Source organism: Salvelinus fontinalis, chromosome 37, assembly GCF_029448725.1.
Source record: "Salvelinus fontinalis isolate EN_2023a chromosome 37, ASM2944872v1, whole genome shotgun sequence".
Lineage (NCBI taxonomy): Eukaryota > Metazoa > Chordata > Actinopteri > Salmoniformes > Salmonidae > Salvelinus > Salvelinus fontinalis.
Window position 1 is genome coordinate 1,699,830 of NC_074701.1, and position 25,767 is coordinate 1,725,596.

The following is a 25,767-nucleotide window of genomic DNA, read 5'->3' on the forward strand; positions in this document are numbered from 1 at the left end:
CGTACAGTCAATAACACAATAGAAACAACTATACACAGTGTGTGCAAATGAGGTAAGATTAGGGATGTAAGGCAATAAATAGGCTGTAGTGGCAACTAAATTACAATTTAGCATTTAAACACCTGAGTGATAGATGTGCAAGTAGAGATACTGGCGTGCAAAGGAGCAAAAAATAAATAACAATATGGGGACGCGGTAGTTGGATGAGCTATTTACAGATGGGCTATGTACAGGTGCAATGATCTGTGAGCTGCTCTGACAGCTGATGCTTAAAGTTAGTGATGGAGATATGAGTCTCCAGCTTCAGAGATTTTTGCAATTCGTTCCAGTCATTGGCAGCAGGGAACTGGAAGGAAAGGCGGCCAATGGAGAAATTGGCTTTTGGAGTGACCAGTGAGATATACCAGCTGGAGCGCGTGCTACGAGTGGGTTCTGCTATGGTGACCAGTGAGCTGAAATAAGGCAGGCTTTACCTAGAAAACACTTATAGATGACCTGGAGCTAGTGAGTTTGACGACGAATATGTAGCGAGGACCAGCCAACGAGAGCATACAGGTCGCAGTGGTGGGTAGTATATGGGGCTTTGGTGACAAAACGGATGGCACTGTGATAGACTGCATCCAATTTGCTGAGTAGAGTGTTGGAGGCTATTTTGTAAATGACATCGCCAAAGTCAAGGATTGGTAGGATAGTCAGTTTTACTAGGCTATGTTTGGCAGCATGAGTGAAGGATGCTTTGTTGCGAAATAGGAAGCCGATTCTAGCTTTAAATTTGAATTGGAGATGCTTAATGTGAGTCTGGAAGGAGAGTTTACAGTCTAACCAGACACCTTAGGTATTTGTAGTTGTTCACATATTCTAAGTCAGAACCTTCCAGAGTAGTGATGCTGGATGGGTGGGCAGGTGCGGGCAGCAATCGGTTGAAGAGCATGCATTTAGTTTTACTTGCATTTAAGAGCAGTTGCAGGCCACGGAAGGAGAGATGTATCTTATTGAAGCTTGTCTGGAGGTTAGTTAACACAGTGTCCAAAGAAGGGCCGGAAGTATACAGAATGGTGTCGTCTACGTAGAGGTGGATCAGACAATCACCAGCAGCAAGTGTGACACCATTGATATTTACAGAGAAAAGAGTTGGCCTGAGAATTGAACCCTGTGGCACCCCCATAGACATTGCCAGAGGTCCGGACAACAGGCCCTCCGATATGACACACTGAACTCTGTCTGAGAAGTAGTTGGTGATCCAGGCGAGGCAGTCATTTGAGAAACCAAGGCTGTTGAGTTTTTTTATCGATGGTGGTTATGATATTGTTTAGGACCTTGAGCGTGGCTGAGGTGCACCCGTGACCAGTTCGGAAACCAGACTGCATAGCGGAGAAGGTATAGTGGATTTCAAAATGGTCGATGATCTGTTTGTTATCTTGGCTTTCGAAGACCTTAGAAAGGCAGTTTTGGATAGATATAGGTCTGTACCGGTTTGGGTCTGGAGTGTCTCCACCTTTCCAGTCTTTGGGGATCTCAGACGATACAAAAGAGACGTTGAACAGGCTCGTAATAGGGTTTGCAACAATTGCGGCAGATCATTTTAGAAAAAGAGGGTCCAGATTGTCTAGCCCAGCTGATTTGTAGGAGTCCAGATTTTGCAACTCTTTCAGAGCATCAGCTACCTGGATTTGGGTGAAGGAGAAATGGGGGAGGCTTGGGCTGCTGTGGGGGTTGCAGGGCTGTTGACCAGGGTAGGAGTAGCCAGGTGGAAAGCATGGCCAGCCGTAGAAATAATGTTTTTTGAAATTCTCAATTATCATGGATTTATCGTGTTTCCTAGCCTCAGCGCAGTTGGCAGCTGGGAGGAGGTGCTCTTATTCTCCATGGACTTTACAATGTCCCAGAACTTTTTGGAGTTTGTGCTACAGGATGCAAATGCAAAGCTAGCCTTTGCTTTCCTAACTTCCCTGAAAAGTTGCATATCGTGGGGGCTATTCGATGCTAATGCAGTACACCACAGGATGTTTTTGTGCTGGTCAAGTGCAGTCAAGTCTGGAGTGAACCATGTGCTATATCTGTTCCTGGTTCCTTTTTTTTTGAATGGGGCATGCTTATTGAAGATTGTGAGGAAAGCACTTTTAAAGAATAACCACGCATCCTCGACTGATGGAATGAGGTCAATATCCTTCCAGGATACCCGGGCCAGGTCGATTAGAAAGGCCTGCTTGCTGAAGTGTTTTAGGGAGTGTTTGACAGTGATGAGGGGTGGTCGTTTGACCAATGAGGCAGTGATCGCTGAAATCCTGGTTGAAGTCAGCAGAGGGCAGGTTGGTCAGGATGATATCTATGAGGGTGCCCGTGTTTACGGATTTGGGGTTGTACCTGGTAGGTTCATTGATAATCTGTGTGAGATTGAGGTCATCTAGCTTAGATTGTAGGATAGCCAGGGTGTCAAGCATGTCCCAGTATAGGTCACTGAACAATACGAGCTCTGAAGAATGGGGGCAGTCAATTCACATATGATGTTCAGGGCATAGCTGGGGGCAGAAGGTGGTCTATAACAAGCAGCAATGGTGAGAGACTTGTTTCTGGAAAGGTGAATTTTTAAAAGTAGAAAAAGTTTGGGCACAGACCTGGATAGTATGACAGAACTCTGCAGGCTATCTCTGCAGTAGATTGCAATTTCCCCGTCTTTGGCAGTTCTATCTTGTTGTAAAATGTTATAGTTAGGAATGGAAATTTCAGGATTTTTGGTGGCCTTCCTAAACCAGGATTCAGACATGGCTAGGACATCATGCAACATATTGAGCCAAAGATTTGACAGTAGACTAGTGGCAAAATAGAACTCAATATGATTCCAATATGATTGAAGTATATAGGCCAATGTAGCCTATTTATCTTTTAATGCAGTCATCTCGGGTTTCATTTGAAGCATCGTTTTATCTTTCAATTGTTTGTAACAATTGCAAATACTTTGGCAACTTTGAATTTGTAGTCAACTTCGTTCTCAAGTTATTAGCGGTCACAGTCAGACAGACATTTTGATTCTATGTTTAGCTGATATCTACTGAGAATAAAATGCAAAACATCTAACGATGCACTTTGGCTGCTTTAAATGTGCAAAGGTTTTCAAGAGGCACATTACTAACGAAGGTTCTGGGAAACAGCTTAGCTACTGAAGATACATTGTAAAATGGTTCTAATGACAATCTTAAACCTATGAAGGCTCTGGGATACGAGGCCCTGGATGGTTGCTGGTGTTACTGACTGGGTTATTTATTTGCATGACAGTTACCGGTTGAGAAAATGTAATGACCGGCACAGCCGTAGTTGCGGTGGGTGTATGTGTGTGTATCTTTGTGGAGGATGGGATGGGTTATTGTGTGTGTGTGTGTGCATGCATGCTGGTGAGCTACCGTCCGTGTGTGTGTGTATGTGTGTGCAGTATATGCGGCTAGTAACCAACTAATCATGCCCTCCTCTCTCTCTCTCTTACTCTCTCAGATGAGTTTGTGATATCTCCAGTGGAGGGAGAGCTGCGTGTGAGGAGAGATGTGGAGCTGGACAGAGAGACCACACCCTTCTACAACATCACTGTCATGGCCAAAGACCTGGGCAAACCACCACGCAGCAGCATGGTGTGTTCGCACAGACATGCACTGATCTTGTGGTGCTTCCTGCTAACATGCTCAGACACTTCAATGAACACATGTGCCCATGTGCACGCACGCACGCACGCACGCACGCACACACACACACACACACACACACACACACACACACACAAAGACTAAGTGCCACCCTGTCTTATGTCTCCTCTATCTCCCAGGTGGTGGTGGGCGTCCATGTTCTGGACATCAATGACAACGACCCCGTGCTGCTCAACCTGCCCCACAACACCAGTGTGAGCGAGGGGGCGTCCGTATACACCTTGGTGGCCAGGGTCCGGGCGCAGGATGTAGACAGTGGACGCAACGCCCTAATCACCTACAACATCACTGCTGGAAACCGCGACGGCGCCTTCTACATCAACGACACTGTGAGAGGGAGGGAAAGGAGGGGGTGGAGGGGGAGGGAAAGAGGGGATGGGGACAGACGGTGTGAGGGAAGAAAAGGAGAGCGAGAGGGTGAGAAGGTTGGGAAAGGGATAGAGGGAAAATGGAAAAATGTGGATAAAGGAAGAAGGGTTACGGAGAGGGAGTAAAGGGGTAGAACATATAGAGGAGAGGTAGAAAAATGTAGACAGAGAAATAGATAGAAAGGCATTGAAAAGGGAAGGGTATACTGGCGTAATTGATGAGTCATTTCTATCATCATCATCTCTCTCTCTCTCTCTCTCTCTCTCTCTCTCTCTCTCTCTCTCTCTCTCTCTCTCTCTCTCTCTCTCTCAGACAGGGGTGGTGCAGGTGAACAGGCCTCTGGACAGAGAGAGGGTGGCGGAGTACATATTGGCAATTACAGTCAAAGACAACCCTGAGAACCCCCGCATCGCTCGCCGGGTACTGCCACACACACACACACATAACCCCCTCTCAGCATATACACTATTTACAGGCAAAGTCAAGTCACTGATTCCTCAGCTGTAAGCTACCGAAACGCTGCATGTCTTTATGTCTTTAACCCCAGAGTTAATACTTGGTGCAAGCACCTTTGGAAGCCGTGAATAATTTTGAATAAGATTCTATCAAATTGCAACTCTTATGGAAACATAGATATATCCATTGTTTTTGTAAAAAGTGCTCAAGTTCACAAAATTTGGTTGGGAGTCATTGATGGACAGCTATATTCAAACCCTGTCTCAGATTTTCAAGCAAAATATACAGTGGATTTGGAAAGTATTCAGACCCCTTCACTTTATCCACTTTTTGTTACGTTACAGTCTTATGCTAAAATGAATTAAATTATTTCTACACACAATACCCCATAATGACAAAGCAAAAACTTTTTTTTCTGTATTTTTGCAAATGTATTAAAATAAAATAAAAATCAGGTGCATCCTGCTTCCATTGACCATCCTTGAGATGTTTCTACAACTTGTTTCTACACCTGTGGTAAATTCAATTGATTGGACATGATTTGGAAAGGCACACACCTGTCTATATAAAGTCCCACACCTGACAGTGCATGTCAGAGCAAAAAAGAAGCCATGAGGTCAAAAGAATTGTCCGTAGAGCTCCGAGACAGGATTGTGTTGAGGCACAGATGTGGGGAAGGGTACCAAAAACTGCAGCATTGAAGGTCCCCAAGAACACAGTGGCCTCCATCATTCTTAAATGAAAGAGGTTTGGAACCACCAAGACTCTTCCTTAAGCTGGCTGCCAGCCAAACTGAGCAATCGGGAGAGAAGGGCCTGTGTCAGGAGGTGACCAAGAACCCGATGGTCACTCTGACAGAGCTCCATAGTTGCTCTGTGGAGATGGGAGAACCTTCCAGAAGGACAACCATCTCTGCAGCACTCCACCAATCAGCCGTTATGGTAGAGTGGCTAGACGGAAGCCACTCCTCAGTAAATGTCACTTGTCATCCATCTTGGAGTTTGCCAAAAGGCACCTAAAGGACTCTCAGACCATAAGAAACAAGATTCTCTGGTCTGATGAAACCAAGATTGAACTCTTTCGCCTGGCACCGCTCATCACCTGGCCAATATCATCCCTACGGTGAAGCATGGAGGTGCAAGCATCATGCTGTGGGGATGATTTTCAGGGACTGGGAGACTAATCAGGATTGAGGGAAAGATGAACAGAGCAAATTACAGAGAGATCCTTGATGAAAACCTGCTCCAGAGTGCTCAGGACCTCTGGGGCAAAGGTTCACCTTCCAACAGGACAACGACCCTAAACTCCCCAAATACACGTGTGCCGCTTGTAGTATCATACCCAAGAAGACTTGAGGCTGTAATCATGCCAAAGGTGCTTCAACAAAGTACTGAGTGAATGGTTTTAATACTTATGTCGATTTTTTTATTTGTATACATTTGTAAAAATGTCTAAACTGTTTTTGCTTTGTCATTATCGGGTATTGTGTGTAGATTGATGTTTTTTTATTACCTCATCAATTTCAGAATAAGGCTGTAACGTAAAACATTTTGGAAAAAGTGAAGAGGTCTGAATACTTCCCGGATGCACTGTAAGTCAGGACTGAGACTGGACCACTCAGGAACCACTCAATACATATTGAAAAGCAATTTTGGTGCGTCTTTGGCATTGACATTTTTGCAAATGTCCCGCTGAAAAATGTATCTCCATCCCAGGGTTTTCGTATAATTATTTACCTCTGCTTTGGTCCTTTCATATTTAATTTGATCCTAACAAACTCCCCAGTCCCTGCTGTTGATAAGCATACCCATAACATGATGCTGCCACCTGGTGTCTTCCGGCGCCGACAGATATGGCCGCCTCGCTTCGCGTTCCTAGGAAACTATGCAGTATTTTGTTTTTTATGTGTTATTTCTTACATTGTTACCCCAGGAAATCTTAGGTTTTATTACATACAGCCGGGAGGAACTATTGGATATAAGAGCAACGTCAACTCACCAACATTACGACCAGGAATACGACTGTCTCGAAGCAGATCCTCTGTTTGGCCCACCAGCCAGGACAATGGATCAGATCCCAGCCGGCGAACCAAAACAACAGCGCTGCAGAAGGGACAGACGGAGTGGCCTTCTGGTCAGGCTCCGTAGACGGGCATATCGCGCACCGCTCCCGAGCATACCACTCGCCAATGTCCAGTCTCTTGACAATAAGGTAGACGAAATCTGAGCAAGGATTGCCTTCCAGAGAGACATCAGAGACTGTAACGTTCTTTGTTTCGCGGAAACATGGCTCACTCGAGACACGCTATCGGAGTCGGTACAGCCACCTGGTTTCTTCACGCATCGCGCCGACAGAAACAAGCATCTCTCTGGTAAGAAGAAGTGCAGGGGTGTATGCCTTAACGAGAGTTGGTGTGATAATAACAACATACAGCAACTCAAGTCCTTTTGTTCACCTGACTTAGAATTCCTCACAATCAAATGCCGACCGCATTATCTACCAAGAGAATTCTCTTCGATCATAATCACATATATTCCCCCCCAAGCAGACACATCGACGGCCCTGAACGAAATGAATTTGACTCTATGTAAACTGGAAACCACATATCCTGAGGCTGCATTTATTGTAGCTGGGGATTTTAACGAAGCTAATCTGAAAACTAGGCTCCCTAAATTTTATCAGCATATCAGTTGCGCGACCCGGGATGGCAAAACCCTGGATCATTGTTATTCTAACTTCCGCGATGCATATAAGGCCCTCCCCCGCCCTCCTTTCAGAAACGCTAACCACGACTCCATGTTGTTGCTCCCAGCCTATAGACAGAAACTAAAACAGGAAGCACCCGCTCTCAGGTCTGTTCAACGCTGGTCCGACCAATCGGATTCCACGCTTCAAGAATGTTTCGATCACGTGGACTGGGATATGTTCCGCATTGCGTTGAACATCACCATTGATGAATACTCTGATTCGGGTTTCTTAGCAAGTGCATCGGTGATGTTGTACCCACAGAGTCTATTAAAACATTCCCTAACCAGAAACCGTGGATTGATGGCAACATTCGCGCAAAACTGAAAGCGCGAACCACTGCTTTTAATCATGGCAAGGTGACCGGAAACATGACCGAATACAAACAGTGTAGCTATTCCCTCCACAAGCCAATCAAACAAGCTAAGCGTCAGTATAGAGACAAAGTAGAGTCACAATTCAATGGCTCAGAAACGAGTGGTATGTGGCAGGGTCTACAGTCAATCACGGATTTTCCCAGACAAACTAAACAACTTCTTTGCTCGCTTTGAGGACAATACAGTGCCACTGACATGGCCCACTACCAAAACCTGCGGGCTCTCCTTCACTGCAGCCAACGTGAGTAAAACATTTAAACGTGTTAACCCTCACAAGGCTGGAGGCCCAGACGGCATCACCAGCCGCAATCTCAGAGCATGCGCAGGCCAGCTGGCTGGTGTGTTTACGGATACATTCAATCAATCCTTATCCCAGTCTGCTGTTCCCACATGCTTCAAGAGGGTCACCATTGTTCCTGTTCCCAAGAAAGCTAAGGTAACTGAGCTAAATGACTACCGCCCCGTTGCACTCACTTTCGTCATCATGAAGTGCTTTGAGAGACTAGTCAAGGACCATATCACCTCCACCCTACCTGACAGCCTAGACCCACTCCAATTTGCTTACCACCCCAATAGGTCCACAGACGACGCGATCACAATCACACTGCACACTGCCCTAACCCATCTGGACAAGAGGAATACCTATGTGAGAATGCTGTTCATCGACTACAGCTCAGCATTTAACACCATAGTACCCTCCAAACTCGTCATCAAGCTCGAGACCCTGGGTCTCGACCCCGCCCTGTGCAACTGGGTCCTGGACTTCCTACCCCGCCCCCAGGTGGTGAGGGTAGGTAACAACATCTCCACCCCACTGATACTCAACACTGGGGCCCCACAAGGGTGCGTTCTCAGCCCTCTCCTGTACTCCTTGTTCACCCATGACTGCGTGGCCATGCACGCCTCCAACTCAATCATCAAGTTTGCAGACGACACTGTAGTGGTAGGCTTGATTACCAACAATGACGAGACAGCATACAGGGAGGAGGTGAGGGCCCTTGGAGTGTTGTGTCAGGAAAATAACCTCACACTCAATGTCAACAAAACAAAGGAGATGATCGTGGACTTCAGGAAAGCACCTCTTCAACCTCAGGAGGCTGAAGAATTTGGCTCGTCACCAAAAACACTCACAAACTTTTACAGATGCACAATCGAGAGCATCCTGTCGGGCTGTATCACCGCCTGGTACAGCAACTGCTCCGCCCACAACCGTAAGGCTCTCCAGAGGGTAGTGAGGTCTGAACAACGCATCACCGGGGGGCAAACTACCTTCCCTCCAAGATTCCTACACCACCCGATGTCACAGGAAGGCCAAAAAGATCATCAAGGACAACAACCACCCGAGCCACTGCCTGTTCACCCCGCTATCCTCCAGAAGGCGAGGTCAGTACAGGTGCATCAAAGCGGGGACCGAGGCCATCAGACTGTTAAACAGCCATCACTAACATTGAGTGGCTACTGCCAACATACTGACTCAACTCTAGCCACTTCAATAATGGAAAAATGTATGTAATAAATGTATCACTAGCCACTTTAAACAATGCCACTTTATATAATGTTTACATACCCTACATTACTCATCTCATATGTATATACTGTACTCTATACCTACTGCATTTTGCTTATGCCGTTCGGCCTTATTAATTCCTTTACACTTGTGTTTATAAGCTAGTTGTTGTGAAATTGTTAGTTTAGATTACTTGTTAGATATTACTTCTTGGTCGGAACTAGAAGCACAAGCATTTCGCTACACTCGCATTAACATCCACTAACCATGTGTATGTGACAAATAAAATTTGATTTGATTGGATTTGACAATACTTGAAAATACAGCGGGTTTCACTCTGTGTTGTGTTGTTTTGGATTTGACCCAAACCTGTAGTTTTTAGATTAGGCCAATAAGTGAATTTCTTCGCTGTGTTGTCCAGCAGTATTTGTAAGGGGTGCGTACTGGCGGCAGAGAAGTCAGGCGCAGGAGAGCAAAAACCGTGTTTACAATGGAGTAGTTTAAATAATAAAAACCACCGGAATCAGAACAAACAATCAGTGGGTACAAAACCCGTTGCACACCAGATAAACGTGCACATGCACTTACAATAAACAATTCCGGACAAGGACATGGGGGGTAACAGAGGGTTAAATACACAACATGTAATGAGGGAATTGAAACCAGGTGTGTGGGAAGACAAGACAAAACAAATGGAAAATGAAAAGTGGATCGACGATGGCTAGAAGACCGGCGACGCCGACCGCCAAACGCCGCCCGAACAAGGAGAGGAACCGACTTCGGCGGAAGTCGTGACAGTATTACTAAACATTCTTGTTGCAAGCAATGTGGAGTGAATGCAATGTTGTTGATCCTCTGTATTTTCAAGTATGGATTTTTTCCATATGTATGAAATTACAGCTATTTGCTTTTTTATTGAGAACATTTCTCACCTTCTTCTTTGCCCTTCTCTCCTTCCCTTCCCCATCCACCCATCCCTCCCTCCCCAATCTGTCACCCTCTCCCTCCATCCATTCCTCTCTCCAGGACTCAGAACTGCTGGTGATCACAGTTTTGGATGAGAATGACAACAGGCCCATATTCACACAGACCAGCTACCGGGCTGAGATCACTGAGAACTCCCCCACAGGTAACAGCCTCACTGGTGTGTTTTTATAGTCTGTCTGTGTGTCTGTTTGTTTCAATTGATAATGTATAATTCCTCTGCTACCTCTGTCCCTACCTTGGCACCCACTACCTATCTTTGCTTTCCTCTGTTTCCATCACTCATTTTTCTCTCTTCCCACTCTCTCCCCAATCTCAATCTTTCCCTCTTTCATCAATCTTTCTTGCTTTTCCCTCTTCAACTCTTGTATTTAACTGCCCTCTCCCCTTCTGCCATCACGCACATCTTCCTTTCTCTATCTCTCCCTCTCTTAGGCAGTGCTGTTTTAGTGTTGAACGGACCAGTGTTGGCTGAGGACAAAGACATTGGGCCCAACGCTGTGGTCAGGTACCATCTGCTGGGAACAAGACAGGACCTCTTCACTGTGGACTCTGATACAGGTCACACACACAGACAAACATATTGATCACTCAATCACACACCTCTAATAGATGCACACTCAAACACATACACACACACACACTCTCACTCACAACAATACACACACGCAATTAATTAGAACACCTTGAAGCCACTGCCACAAAGTCATCGTCAATGAAGCCACTGCCTGTACCTCTCCCTTGTTCCCCCTTGCAGGTGTGGTGCGTGTGCGACAGGCGGCGCTGTTGGACCGTGAGATGTTTGTGGAGCCTCGGGTGGAGCTGTTCCTGGTGGGGGAGGATGTGTGGGGGCTCAACAGCAGTGTACCCCTCACTGTGACAATCCTGGACCAGAACGACAACCCTCCTGTCTTCAAACCCCCCAGCCTCACTGTGCACCTTCCTGAGAACAGCCCCACTGGTACGTGTGTGTTGGTGTGTCTGTGTCTTATGTCTGCGTGACTCAATTCATGCATGCAAGCGTGTATACAGTTGACGTCGGAAGTTTACATACACTTAGGTTGGAGTCATTAAAACTCGTTTTTCAACCACTCAACAAATTTATTGTTAACAAACTATAGTTTTGGCAAGTCGCTTAGGACATCTACTTTGTGCATGACACAAGTCATTTTTCCGAAAATAGTTTACAGACAGATTATTTCACTTATAATTCACTGTATCACAATTCCAGTGGGTCAGAAGTTTACATACACTAAGTTGACTGTGCCTTTAAACAGCTTTGAAAATTCCAGAACATTGTGTCATGGCTTTAGCCGCTTCTGATAGGCTAATTGACATCATTTGAGCCAATTGGAGTTGTACCTGTGGATGTATGTCAAGGTCTACCTTCAAACTCAGTGCCTCTACTTGACATCATGGGAAAATCATAAGAAATCAGCCAAGACCTCAGGAAAAGACCTCCTTGGGAGAAATTTTCAAACACCTGAAGGTACCACGTTCATCTGTACAAACAATAGTACACAAGTATAAACACCATGCAGCCGTCATACCGCTCAGGAAGAAGACGCATTCTGTCTCCTAGAGATGAACGTACTTTGGTGCGAAAAGTGCAAATCAATCCCAGAACAACAGCAAAGGACCTTGTGAAGATGCTGGAGGAAAGAGGTATAAAATATCTATATCCACAGTAAAACGAGTCCTATATCGACATAATCTGAAAGGCTGCTCAGCAAGGAAGAAGCCACTGCTCCAAAACCGCCATAAAAAAGCCAGACTACGGTTTGCAACTGCATATGGGGACAAAGATCGTACTTTTTAGAGAAAGGTCCTCTGGTCTGATGAAACAAAAATAGAACAGATTGGCCATGATGACCATCGTTATGTTTGGAGGAAAAAGGGGGAGGCCTGCAAGTCAAAGAACACCATCCCAACCGTGAAGCACGGGGGTGGCAGCATCATGTTCTGGGGGTGCTTTGCTGCAGGAGGGACTGGTGCACTTCACAAAATAGATATCATCCTGGTCCTCAAATGAAACTAGTATATTTTCCTATACATCAAAATAGATGTATAGAACCCCAAATCTAAGCTTGTTTTACTTGATTGTTTGGAAACAATGTAATTGTAAACAAACACTGTATACACACTATAATTGTTATATCACGGATGGTCAGACTTTGCATCCATAGCTCTGTCTATTAATTTAAGAATGGTTGCATTTCTCCAGCCCCATCCCTCAGCTGTGTACCAAAACAGTGGCGGAGTGACAGCTTTTTTATTGTTTGAATGGCAAATTGCCCCTTTAAGCCTAGTCCTGGACAAAAAAATCTATTTCAATGGAGTTTCTCCATTAAACATTATTTTTTGTCCAGGACTAGGCTTAATCTATGTCTGGGAAACATGCCCCTTGTGTTCTATCCTCACCCCTGTGCCCTCTTCCCTCTCTCTCTGTTTTAGGTGTGGTGGTGACCCAGCTGTCTGCCAGTGACGCTGATTCGGGCTCTAACGCCTGGCTGCTCTACCGGCTGGAAAGTGGCGCCCAGGACCGCTTCATAGTCGACTCCCTGTCCGGCGCCGTTCTGGTGGGCAACGCCATCCTCGACCGTGAGGAGCGCGGCTCCTACCGCCTGGTCATCTTGGCTACAGACCGCGGCACGCCCTCGTTGTCGGGCACTGTCACCCTGTCAGTCATCCTGGATGACGTCAACGACTCGCGACCGCGTTTCATTGAACCCGTGACGACTATCAACGTAAACGAGTCTACGCCGCCAGGCGTGGTGGTGGCTACGCTCGCCGCCGAGGATCATGACCTACGACCTCGGCTGGAATATTACATCATCTCTGTGGAGGCCAAGGATGATGGGAATAACCCTGTAGATGGCCTGCAAGAGTCGTTCGGCATCGATTTCCACACGGGTTAGTAGTCAACAAACACAGTAGATAATGTTTCGTATTGTATCTTTACTTAGTTGCCTGTCAGATTCTGTGGATGTTGTGTAAATATGTGTATGCAGTATAAGTAAGTGTGTGTATGTGTGGGCGTGCATCTGTGTGTGTCTGTGTGTCTGCCTGTGCGTGTGTATGTGCATGTGTGTGAGCCTATTTGTGTGTGTGTTAATTGTGTGTATATGTTACCGGTATGTGTGTATATGTGTGTGTGTTCCCACAGGTGCTGTGTTCGTGCATAACCCACTCAACAGAGAGCTGGTGGCCACATTTGAGATCCTTGTGTCGGTGCATGACAACGCCAGTGATGTCATCGACATGTCTGTCAGCGTACCTAATGGTGAGGCTTCATCTAAAATCACCCTACTTTTGTTTGTTATTTTATCACCGTTTTGTGGCCCTTTATGTCCCTCAAGATTCAGCACTTTGTTAAACCAACAGAAGTTGATCGGAAATGACTTAGTGCAGCTCATGCTAAAAACAAGCGTACACACAAACCACAATCACTACAATGCACTCAAAATAGGTTGAAAGCAATGCTTCCCAAACTTCTTTGGTCTCGTGACCTCAACCATGTGAAAACAATTATGTAATTAACAGCCAATGTTAACATTTTTATTTTGGGCTATGGCAGTCAATTGAAAAACATTCTAACAGTATTACACATACTATTAATGTGGGGCTATGACAGTCATTTGCAAATTAGTCTGGCATAATGTATTTTATCTCACCACCACTAATGAGATGGGTGGGTTTGATGCTGTTTTCTTTTTTTTATATCCATTGTGAATGACAACAGTTCCTCTCTCAATGCGAAATATATTTCCAACACTCACCCGCGATAACCACCAAGCCTTGGTGTGAAATAGAACATTGTCATGCTCTGATTCCATATCTCCAGATAACCTTGCGAACAGGCGTGTGTTACCTGCTGCAGTATATCTCCGAGATCTGTGGCTCAGCTCTTTGGCTGCCATTTGGCTGCCAATCTACTTGCAGTGAAGCCGCTCACCATCTACATCACATACAGTCATCTAACAGACTCCCGTCCAGAGCGATCTGCAGAAGCAACCAGGGTCAACGCCCTGCTCAAGGGCATGTCGACAGATCTCCCACAAGGTGAAAAACGGGACCCGAACCAGCGACCCATCAGCCACCGGCCCAAGCTCCCAACCCCCGGGCCACGAGCCCTCTAAGACCCCCCCCCCCCCCTCCCACAGTTTCCCAATAGCTGCCCCACAACTATCCGAGACCCCACCCCCAAGACTCTCACTTGAATGAGAGTGTGTGTATATGCATGTGTACAAACACCTGCGCGGCACCATCCTCAGGCAAACAAGCATTAGCTGTTACAACACTGCCCCTCGGTGTCATTCAAACATACTTTGTATTTTTACTTTTTTTTTTACTTTATCTTTGACCGCCATTCTATCCTCCGCCCAGCAACTCCACTCCCACTTGTCTCCAATTCCACAACCCAACCCTCAGCTTACTTCAGCCCATCCTACCTGTCTCTGCTGGCCACCCTCTTCGGATTTCTACACCCCGGGTCTCTTTCAACCATGCTGTGATGTTTAACATACAGTTTGAATCCATCAAATCAAATCTACAGATTGCGAGTTGAAGATAAATACTTTTACGAAGAGTATTAGTATATTAGTAATTGACTCACCCGGTCTCTCCAGATCTCCCAACAATGCTATTTCTAGGGTCTATTTTAGATCAATGTTCTGCATTTTCAGCCATTCCTGAACCTGAGACCAGAAACAGGCTACCTGAGGGCAACACCAAAATAAATGCTCTATTGATTCTTTATCCTCACAACAAAATCTGCAGAGCTGCTATGATTGTATGGCCCAAATATTCTACATTTAGTTGGTGGCAAGAGTTCTGTATAATCATTTTTGCTGAAATGCACAAAATCTTGAATCTTGCTTCATTTTATATATCAACTCATCCACGCTGTACCATGGAATCAGTACATCAAAAATCTCTTCCCAACTATTTTGCAATCTGTATGGCACAGCTGTCAACATCCTGGTCCTCAAATGAAACTAGTATACTTTCCTATTTATGCTATTTTTATTCCTCCACCAGTTTTGATCCTTTATATTGGGCAGACATACCAGTTCACTACCTCCTCCCGCTGCCACATGCTTCCTCCATTTTTGGGGTAATGCTGTAATCAATTGGTTGTTATCTTGGATTCAGCAGACCTTCCCATACAATTCTGATAACTCCATGAAAGACATAATTCTACCATTCCAATTTACAATCTTTTTTTTAAACAAAATATCATTTTCAAACATCTTTTCCATAAATACAGGTATTTTATCAACCAGCACAATTTAATTCAGCCATAATATTTATTTTATCTTTTCAGGAGGATGGAATTGTAATTGTCGCCAGCTCTGCAATGCTTGTTTGAAAAAGAGATACTTAGAAAAAAGTTAAATTTTCAATTATTCGAAAATGAGACATGGCAATCTGCACAAAGGCAAAAAGGCAATTTTGAAACAAACAGCTTTTGTTAGTAATCTATTTGGGTTCAAGTAAAACTTTGGGATAAGTGAAGCTTTGAGAGAGATTTAGTGTTTTTATATTTAATAATCTCAACCGACCCAGTTAATATTCTTTATATAGATAGGCACGCTTTATCTTGTCTTTAGCATCCCAGATAAAGCTAAATATTTTTTGCTCATATGATTTGAAAAACGAATCATTAGGTGTAGGCAACGCCATAAGTAAGTGAGTAAACTGAGATATGACTAAAGAGTTAACCAAGGCAATTGTACCAGTATAAATACCAGGCCTGGTTTCTTAGATTTTTTATGTTATTTTATTATTTTTAATAGTGGTCGTATATTATCTCCAAAGTATCGTCCATGTAAAAAACCTGTCTGATCAGGATGAACAATATCTGGTAAAACCTTTTTAATTCTGAGTGCTATGCATTTTGCCAGTATTTTTGCATGACAACATTGAAGAGTAAGAGGCCTCCAGTTTTTTAGATAGACTGGATCTTTATATTTGCCACCTTGGTCATGGTTTAATAATAGTGAAATCAGAACTTCCTGCTGAATACCTGACAGACTACCATTTCTATAGGAGTTGTTCAAACGAGCTACCAATGGAGCTTTTAGAATATTTATTGGCAAGAAAAAGTATGTGAACCCTTTGGAATTACCTGGATTTCTGCATAAATTGGTCATAACATTTGACCTGATCTTCATCAAGTCACAACAGACAAAAAGTCTGCTTAAACTAATAACACACAAACAATTATACGTTTTCATGTCTTTTTTGAACACACCGTGTAACTATTCACCGTGCAGGGTGGGAAAAGTATGTGAACCCTGTTTCAGTTCAGCAATATTCTTGGGATGTCTGGTGTGAACCACTCTCGAGGTCGGGTTGAGGTCAGGACTCTGACTGGGCCACTCCAGAAGGTGTATTTTCTTCTGTTGAAGCCATTCTGTTGGTAATTTACTTCTGTGTTTTGGGTCATTGTCCTGTAGCATCACCCAACTTCTGTTGAGCTTCAATTGGCGGACAGATAGCTTTACATTCTCCTTCAAAATGTGTTGATAAACATGGGAATGAATTTTTTCCGTCAATGATATCAAGCTTTCCAGGCCCTGAGGCAGCAAAGCAGCCCGAAACCATGATGCTCCCTCCACCATACTTTACAGTTGATGAGGTTGTTATGTTGGTGTGCTGTGCCTTTTTTCTCTCCATGCATAGTGTTGTGTGTCGCTTCCAAACAGCTCAACTTCAGTTTCATCTGTCCACAGAATATTTTGCCAGAAGCGCTGTGGAACATCCAGGTGCTCTTTTGCAAACTTCAGACTTTTTTTTCTTCCGTGGTGTCCTCCCATGAACACCATTCTTGTTTTGTTTTAAGTATCGTAGACTCATCAACAGAGAGGTTAGCATGTTCCAGAGATTTCTGTAAGTCTTTAACTGACACTAGGATTCGTCTTAACTTCATTGAGCCTTCTGCGCTGTGCTCTTGCAGTCATCTTTGCAGGACGGCCACTCCTAGGGAGAGTAGCAACAGTGCTGAACATTCTCAATTTATACGTCCTGCACTGGAGACGTCCTTCGTTGGAGGCCACATGCCATGGATCCTCACTGGAGGCTTCGTGCCATGGATCCTCACAGGAGGCTTCGTGCCATGGATCATCACCAGAGGCTTCGTGCCATGGATCATCACCGGAGGCTTCGTGCCATGGATCATCACCGGAGGCTTCGTGCCATGGATCATCACCGGAGGCTTCGTGCCATGGATTATCACTGGAGGCTTCTTGCCATGGATTATCACTGGAGGCTTCGTGCCATGGATTATCACTGGAGGCTTCTTGCCATGGATCATCACTGGAGGCTTTGTGCCATGGATTATCACTGGAGGCTTCATGCCATGGATTATCACTGGAGGCTTCTTGCCATGGATTGTCACTGGAGGCTTCTTGCCATGGATTGTCACTGGAGGCTTTGTGCCATGGATTATCACTGGAGGCTTCTTGCCATGGATTATTACTGGATTGGAGAGACACACAGAAGGCCTGGCTCTGGGAGAAGGCACAGGACTCACCAGGCTAGGGAGACATGCAGGAGGGTTAGTGCTTAGCACAGACACAGAACTCACCAGGCAGGGGAGACATACAGGAGGCCTTGTCCTTGGCCGAGGCACCGGATGCACTGGACCATGGAGGCGCACTGGCGCTCTCGATCGCAGAGCTAGCACCACTCGTCCTGGCTGGATCCCCCCCTGTAGCCCGGCAAGTGCGGGGAGTTGGAACAGGCCGCACTGGGCTGTGCTGGCGAACTGGAGACACCTTGCGTAGGGCTGGTGCAGTATACCCCGGGCCGAGGAGACGCACTGGAGACCAGATGCGCTGAGCCGGCATCATCCCTCCTGGCTCGATGCCCACTCTAGCCCGGCCGATTCGAGGAGCTGTGATGTAGCGCACCGGGCTATGCGTGCGCACTGGGGACACCGTGCGCTCCCCCGCATAACGCGGTGCCTGCCCAGTCACTCTCTCGCCCCGGTAAGCACGGGGAGTTGATCTACCCGTTTTTATCCCCCCCCCCCCCCCCCCCCCCCCCCGTTACCTCGTGCCAATTCCTCGTAGTGGCGCCGCTCCGCTCTAGCTGCCTCCAGCTCCTCTTTCGGACGGCGATACTCCCCCTGCTGTGCCCAGGGTCTTTTGCCGTCCAAAATGTCCTCCCATGTCCAGGAGTCCAGAACCCTCTGCTCCTGGTTACCACGCTGCTTGGTCCTTTTCGGGTGGGTGATTCTGTAACGGCTTTCGTTGGTGGAAGGAGAGGAGGACCAAAATGCAGCGTGGTACGTATCCATAATATAATTTAATCGAGAATGAATACAAAATACAAAAGAACAAGAGAATAAATGAAAACCGAAACAGTACCGTATGGTGCAAACACTAACACAGGAAACAATCACCCACAAAACACAATAGAAAACAGGCTACCTAAATATGGCTCCCAATCAGAGACAACGACTGACACCTGCCTCTGATTGAGAACCATACTAGGCCAAACACATAGAGATATAACAACAGAACAAAACATAGAAAAACAACATAGAATGCCCACCCCAACTCACGCCCTGACCAACTGAAATAAAGACATAAAAAAGGAACTAAAGGTCAGAACGTGACATTAAGAGGGTGTGAACAATGCTGAAAGGGTGTAGACAAATGAGAGCTCTCCAGTAGGTTCCAAAATATTCAAAGGCCCTTTTCTCAAAAGTGAGTTTAAAAGTTTAATCAAATTTCAAAGCAGAATTACTTTACCATTGTTCCTCAAAAAATGCAATGTATGATATACCATTTGTTAGCTCTGAGTCTCTACTATTATCCAATGTAAAAAAAACTAATTTCAGATTTTGCTACATAAGACCGATTTGAGCTGGTGAGTCACATATATGGAAATACTTTAGTACCAAAAAAGGGGTTAAATATGGGTCAAAAAAACAACATTCCTGAGCATTCTTATATCTCTCAGATATAGGACAAACACTTCAAAATACGCTTCCTTTTGATAGTCAAAAAATCTATCTGTTTTGCCATGTATTTTTCTACGGTTTTTCTAATAGCATTAAGGCCAAATTCAATGTTTCTTCCATTTGTTTTTTACTTTATACCTACAGGGGTCCTAAAATTCCAAATTAAATAGCTAAATGATTCTTGGTATGACTGTGGCTGAGGCGGTCACAAAATGTTGTCAGCCGGTGATTGTCAAGCAAATAACTCTCGGTCTCATGGTAATTAACCGTTAATTGACCTAAACACATTTAGCATCTCCTGGCTTCCACACATAGCCTACAAGCCACTGATGCAGACCTTTGGAACATATTGACTCAGCAAAAAAATAAACATACCTTTTTCAGGACCCTGTCTTTCAAAGATAATTCATAAAAATCTAAATAAATTCACAGATCTTAATTGTAAAGGGTTTAAACACTGTATCCCATTGTCATGTTCAGTTTACCAGTCCCTGCCGATGAAAAACATCCTCACAGCATGATGCTGCCACCACCATGCTTCACTGTGGGGATGGTGTTCTCGGGGTAATGAGCGGTGTTGGGTTTGCGCCAGACATAGCGTTTTCCTTTATGGACAAAAAGCTACATTTTAGTCTCATCTGACCAGAATACCTTCTTCCATTTGTTTGGGGAGTCTCCCACATGCCTTTTGGCAAACACCAAATGTGCTTGCTTATTATTTTTTTTTGCATGGCTAAAAAAAGCCCAGCTCTGTGGAGTGTGCGGCTTAAAGTGGTCCTGTGGACAGATACTCCAATCTCAGCTGTGGAGCTTTTCAGCTCCTTCAGGGTTATCTTCAGTCTTTTTGTTGCCTCTGATTAATGCCCTCCTTGCCTGGTCTGTGAGTTTTGGTGGGCGGCCCTCTCTTGGCATGTTTGTTGTGGTGCCATACTCTATATTTTTTTTAAATAATGGATTTAATGGTGCTCTGTGGGATGTTCAAAGTTTTGGATATTTTTTTATAACTCAACCCTGATCTGTACTTCTCCAAAACTTGGACTATTTTGTGTATGTCCAAATTAAAATCAATTTAAATTACAGGTTGTAATGCAACAAAATAGGAAAAACACCAAGGGGGATGAATACTTTTACAAGGCACTGTACAGTACATTAACAGATGCATGCGCAATATATTTATGTGGTGCCACTTGATACGGTTACATAATATTGTTGTGGTATGTCACAAAATCATGTTACGGCCACACATAGCAATATTCATTTTATTTATCTTGCTAAGTCTTGCTAAGTGCATGGTCTCTAAAGAAGGTGTAAACGGTACAGCCAAATGGTTACTTGCATAGTAGCAATATCAGAAATAGATATTAATATTAATAAAATAATATACGGTATGTACAAGAACAATAACGATATCAGTGATAGACGAGGTAGTTATATGCGTACAATCAGGGGTAAAGTGGCTGAGCAGCAGGATAAAAAAAAAATTGTAGCAACAACGTATGGCGTGTGTGTTAGGAGAGAGTCATGTGAATAGAGGCAGTGCAGATAGTGCTGATAACTGGTCTGTCCGAACCACGCATGAACAAGGGAATTTATATTCGGAGAGCCTGCTTCTGTCCTGCCCTTGACTTTGGTGCAGGGCATGTGATGTCCATAGCCTCTTCGTCACAAAACTCCCTGATCTTGTCAAAAATATAGTTTGTCTAGCTGTGTCCAGTCCAGGTGGTGCTTTTACAGGCAGACCATCTATGGGAGGAAGGATGACAGCGTTGCGCAGCAGCTGAAACCTGGTCCAGACAGTCCGAATGCTTCTTGGCGACAACACCAGGCTCCAGAGCATCGAAGCTGTAAAACGGAATAACAACAAAAAAAAATCTAAAGACATTACAACCCTCCACAACATCAATTCACCTCCCAAGTTTAGATAAGAATAAGCTCATTCAATGAAAATGATATGCTTTACCTGAAGTGCTGGTACTGCTTGATCTGTGGCAGAAGCCTGAATTACAAAGTCAGGTGTTGTTGCCAAGCCATAGCTTTCCACTAGCACCGTACCATCCTTCAGTCCAACCAGCTGTGGGATGTTTACCCCTGTCACAGTGCTGTCTCTCACAACACCAGCAATCTCAGACAAAGTGTTCACTCTGGTCTTTCTGAAGCGCTGCTTGATGAGGCCGAAGCACCAGTCAGGGGCAAACTTGGTGTGGCCTGTGATCAGGAAGTGAAGGTCCAGGCACAATACCAGAGCACAAACTTGTTCTTGTTGTGTCCACTGCAGTTATCACAATTCAGGTCCACACGTATTTTCCCAACTCCGTAGTTGGTGAAGTAATGGTGTGTGTAGCTGATGACTACGTGGCTGCTGCCTTTGCTTGCTTGGGCCTGGAATTTGTCTTTCATCATCTTTTTGATGATTGTATGACTGATGGATTAGAGTCAGGTGTGTTCTACTGATTGATGCTGAAAGACAAATTCCAGATACAAATATTTTTAGCATTATTATACAATAGATGCTAAATGGCATTCTGAGAACATCACTGCACACAGTTCATACAGGTAGTGTTAGCTACTGTAGCTGTCACGTGACACGGGTGGGCATTCTAGTTTCTTTATTTCTATGTTTTCTGTTTCTATGTTTTGGCCGGGCATGTTTCTCAATCAGGGACAGCTGTCTACCGTTGTCTCTGATTGGGAATCATACTTAGGCAGCCTGTTTTGCCACCTTAGTTGTGGGTAGTTGTCTGTGTTAGTGGCCTGTATAGCCCTAGTCAGCTTCACGTTCGTTTTTTTGTTGTTTTTTGTTAGCGACATTCATAAATAAAAAGAAATGTACGCTCACCACGCTGCACCTTGGTCCGGTCATTTCCACCTAGACGACGCTCGTGACAGTAGCTAGCCAGCCATATGACGTCAGCTGGCTAGATAGCAGCGACTAACTAAAGTTAACCAATAGGTGCAATGATAGCTAGCTAACTAGCTCACATTAGGCTACAACTAGCAATGCAAAATGCATTCTGAGAAAACATCACTAACGTTACACATACTTCCTACACATAAGTTAATGTTAGCTAGCAAGCCAGCCATCTAACCTCAGCTAATGTTAGCTAGCTAACAGAAGCTTTAACTTGGGGCCTTTTGTTTAGACATGTCACGTTATCGTTAGCTATAATCCCAATCTATCGAGTAACATTACTAGCAATATAAACCGATTGTCATAGCAAGCTAAGGTTAACCAAATAGTGTTAGGTTCAATGTTAGTCAGCAAGCCAGCCATCGGACTCTAGGTGGCTAGCTAACAGCAAGCTTTAGCTTGCAATGACAACAACTTTCTGACAAAATTGGAAACGTATAATATCTGAATCTGTAGCTAGATTCTTACCTGTATACATGGATGAATGCTTCACGGCAGACTGCAACCCCTTTTATAAGACACCCTGTGTTGTTTCTGTTCAGTTTGCACACCTTGTTTGGCCCGGTGTGTTCCACTGATTTCAAAATGTGTTATTTTCAGAGTGAGAGAGAGTCAGCGTTGCATGGCACGATTGTCATCCAGAAAGTAGTCCATCATAACTTTTTCCCACTGACCTTTGTCGATAGCGCCTGATAAATTCAGGGCAGCAATGATATTGAGAGCAGTAGCGACATATTTGCAGTTCTCCAATGGTAACGTTATATCGTTAAAAAAACTGCAATAGAAAGGATTATCTACACATTACGAGTAGCTCATTTTATAGACAATAGATGCAACACCACAGACCAATCCAAACTCATCTCTCTGCATGTCCAGCCCACTCATTATCTCAGCCAACCATGGCTAGTGGAAAGGTTACTGGCTTTCTCTGTGGCTAAACCAATTAGGCTCATAATTTTACAATTTAATTCGTATTTACAGATGACATACAAGTTTGGTATTAAGGCACAAGAATGTTCACATGTTCGAGAAGGCATTTATGCCAAAAAATGCATTTTGATAAAACATATTTTTTACGTTCAAAAGCCTCTCCTGTGAAGTCGCGACTTGCGACATATGCCTAGTTTCCTGAATTGGGTCACATGTACAGTACTTCCATTAATCTTTTAAACTGGTCCGGGTTACCTTCAGACGAGTCTTGTGAGGCTTGTTAGAATCGTAGACAAAACAACCGACATGTACTGTATGTGTTCGTGAGAGTCTCACCTTTCATGTTAGTGTGTAGCCCAAACCATTCGGACGTTACTGACAGAAGTTGGCACATCGGATGAATGAATGGATGAATGCTTCACGGTATCGACTTCAGTCATAGAGCAAAACGGAGAACACCATTGTGAGAGTCATCTTTCCATAGAGGGTTCATATTAGTATGTTTGTCAAACCGTTCAAACGCCACAGACGTTTCTGTGACAAGCCCGATTTTTTGGGGATGTCTCCTGGTCTGGAAAAAGCCACTGTAGCTCTGCCACTTGAGATGCAGCATATGCAACAAAAAAAACTCAAATCTCTAGCTTAAACAGACTGATTTTTATGTTTTTTTAATTGTATTATGCTAATTCGATTTCTACGGTGGTTCGGACATCGACTCTAATCTCTTCTCTGTCTCTTCCCAATACTAACCCTCTCGATTGCCTCTCAACCATTGACAGCGAGACTGACAGTGAACGTGCTGGATGTGAATGACAACGCCCCGCGGTTCAGACCCTTTGGAGTGGCCAACTTCTCAGAGAAGATTCTGGAAGGTGCTCAGCCAGGCACCACTCTGCTGTCGGTGTCAGCCGTGGACCCAGACAAAGGCCCTAATGGACAGGTCATCTACCAGCTGCTACATCTACCCCGAGGGGACTACCTCAGACTGGAGGACCCCTCTACTGGTACAACACACGCACACATATACACACACACTATGTAGTCTTCAACAGCTTGCTGTATATTCGAACTAAACTCACACCAAACTTGCATAAACAGATGTGAACACACAAACACACCAGACCTGGGTTCAAATACATGCATACAGTATTTAAGTATATTTATTATTTTCTGTGTATTTGAATGTATTTTCAAATATCTTCTTATAAGTAGCACACTGTTAGGTTCTAATTCTCTAATGAAAGCTTGAACAAGTTTAATTCTTCCCAGAGGATCAATACAGCTGCATTAGACAACGACATTTCACACAAGCACTGATATTTAACCCTTCCTCCTGAGGCTCCTCCTACACATTTGAACAGCCAATGCTTCTCTGTTGCTAGACATAACCTTAGTGATATCTGTTCTTCCTCATTTCATCTGACCTGACCTCTACCCCAAAGTGCTCACTACTCCCCAACTCAAGTCTGTCATGGTGCCTGGTACCAGACTGTGTCTCTTCTCCTCCCAGAGGATCCCTCCCATAGGATCCCTGATGACTAACAATAACATATCCTGACATAAAGTAAATGTTATACATTACCCTCTCTCCCTCAGTGACATAAGTATATTTAATATTCTCAGAACTCAATGACACACTCAAATCTCACTCAAAAAAAGGCAAATTAAAATTTCCTTTCATTCAAATATTATTTATTTTTTGTGGTATAAAATAGACAATAACATACACTTATCAAACGTATTATACCTACCAATTTGCTAGCCTGGATATTAGTTTATCTATTCTTATCGTACTACTACTTCTACAATATACAGTACATCAGATTTTCACTGGACGCCCATCTCTGCAGCCAATTCAAACACCCCCGGAATTGCTTCCAGTTTCTCCATCTCTTCATCAGAAAAGAGTCCCTGTTCGCCAGAGCTCACACACTGCTCCTAAAACTCCCTCCTCACTCTCTTGTAAAACTCCACCATGACCATATTACTGCCACGGTAACTAGGCTTCTCCAAAAATGTGCTCTGATGCAGCTGATAGTCATTAGTAGCCTACCAAAAGTGCTAACTGCCTGGTACTCAGCGCTTCATTGTCCCCCTAATCACTGACATAAATGCACATGCAATCGAAACTCAATTCAAACACTTAATTAGAGCCCATGCTGCGCAACATTTATATAAGCTATGCTATGCAATTGCATGAGAAAACAGTGTTCTGATGGCCTCTTAAAAAGAGGATCCCATAAACCTTCTATAGGCTAGGCCTGGCCTTCTATATTTATTTTTAAACTTTCTGAATATTAAGCACATTGCTCTGCTGTACAACTGGAGTAGACTACCTGGCTGGCATGAAAATGAACCGCAGGAGAAGCATCCTCCATATGCTACTCAAGTGCATACAGATTACTTTTTTTCTCTCCCTGTTCCGAAGGGTGCATGATAATGGCCCATTCTAAACCAAAACAAATTTCACACATATATTATTTAGTATATGTAAAGGCAAGATTCATTTGAGAACTTGTGAGTGATGCCCAGCATGTGCAGTCTAATGCAAGAAACAGAGCATGCATTTTTTGCCCGTTTTTCAAATCATAGTCGCACGTAGCCTAGGCCACTGGCATATATGTTTAGATAAGGTTTGTATCACAGCTAAAGTGGCCAAATAACTCTAAGTGTAGCCTGTAGTCCTACTGTAGGACCCCTGTAACCAGGTTGGAGAGCTCATAGCATACAGAGCCTAGTTCTTATAAGCCCAGTCATTGCGCAATCGCGTGTGAAAACAGACATTTGACTGACCACTATTTAAAAGAGGATCCCAGCTTTTTCGT

At 44.3% G+C, this 25,767-nt stretch overlaps 1 protein-coding gene across 2 annotated transcripts in view; it reads left to right on the forward strand.

Moving 5' to 3' along the window:
- Positions 1 to 25,767, forward strand: part of LOC129835970 (cadherin-23-like) — a 717,892-nt gene that overhangs the window by 647,462 nt on the left and 44,663 nt on the right. For both annotated transcript variants that reach the window (XM_055901677.1, XM_055901676.1), the window contains 9 exons: positions 3,487 to 3,620; positions 3,812 to 4,021; positions 4,374 to 4,481; positions 10,173 to 10,275; positions 10,566 to 10,691; positions 10,888 to 11,091; positions 12,585 to 13,043; positions 13,297 to 13,413; positions 23,722 to 23,946. In XM_055901677.1, coding sequence (XP_055757652.1) covers positions 3,487 to 3,620; positions 3,812 to 4,021; positions 4,374 to 4,481; positions 10,173 to 10,275; positions 10,566 to 10,691; positions 10,888 to 11,091; positions 12,585 to 13,043; positions 13,297 to 13,413; positions 23,722 to 23,946 — 1,686 coding nt within the window. The remainder of the gene's footprint in view (positions 1 to 3,486; positions 3,621 to 3,811; positions 4,022 to 4,373; positions 4,482 to 10,172; positions 10,276 to 10,565; positions 10,692 to 10,887; positions 11,092 to 12,584; positions 13,044 to 13,296; positions 13,414 to 23,721; positions 23,947 to 25,767) is intronic.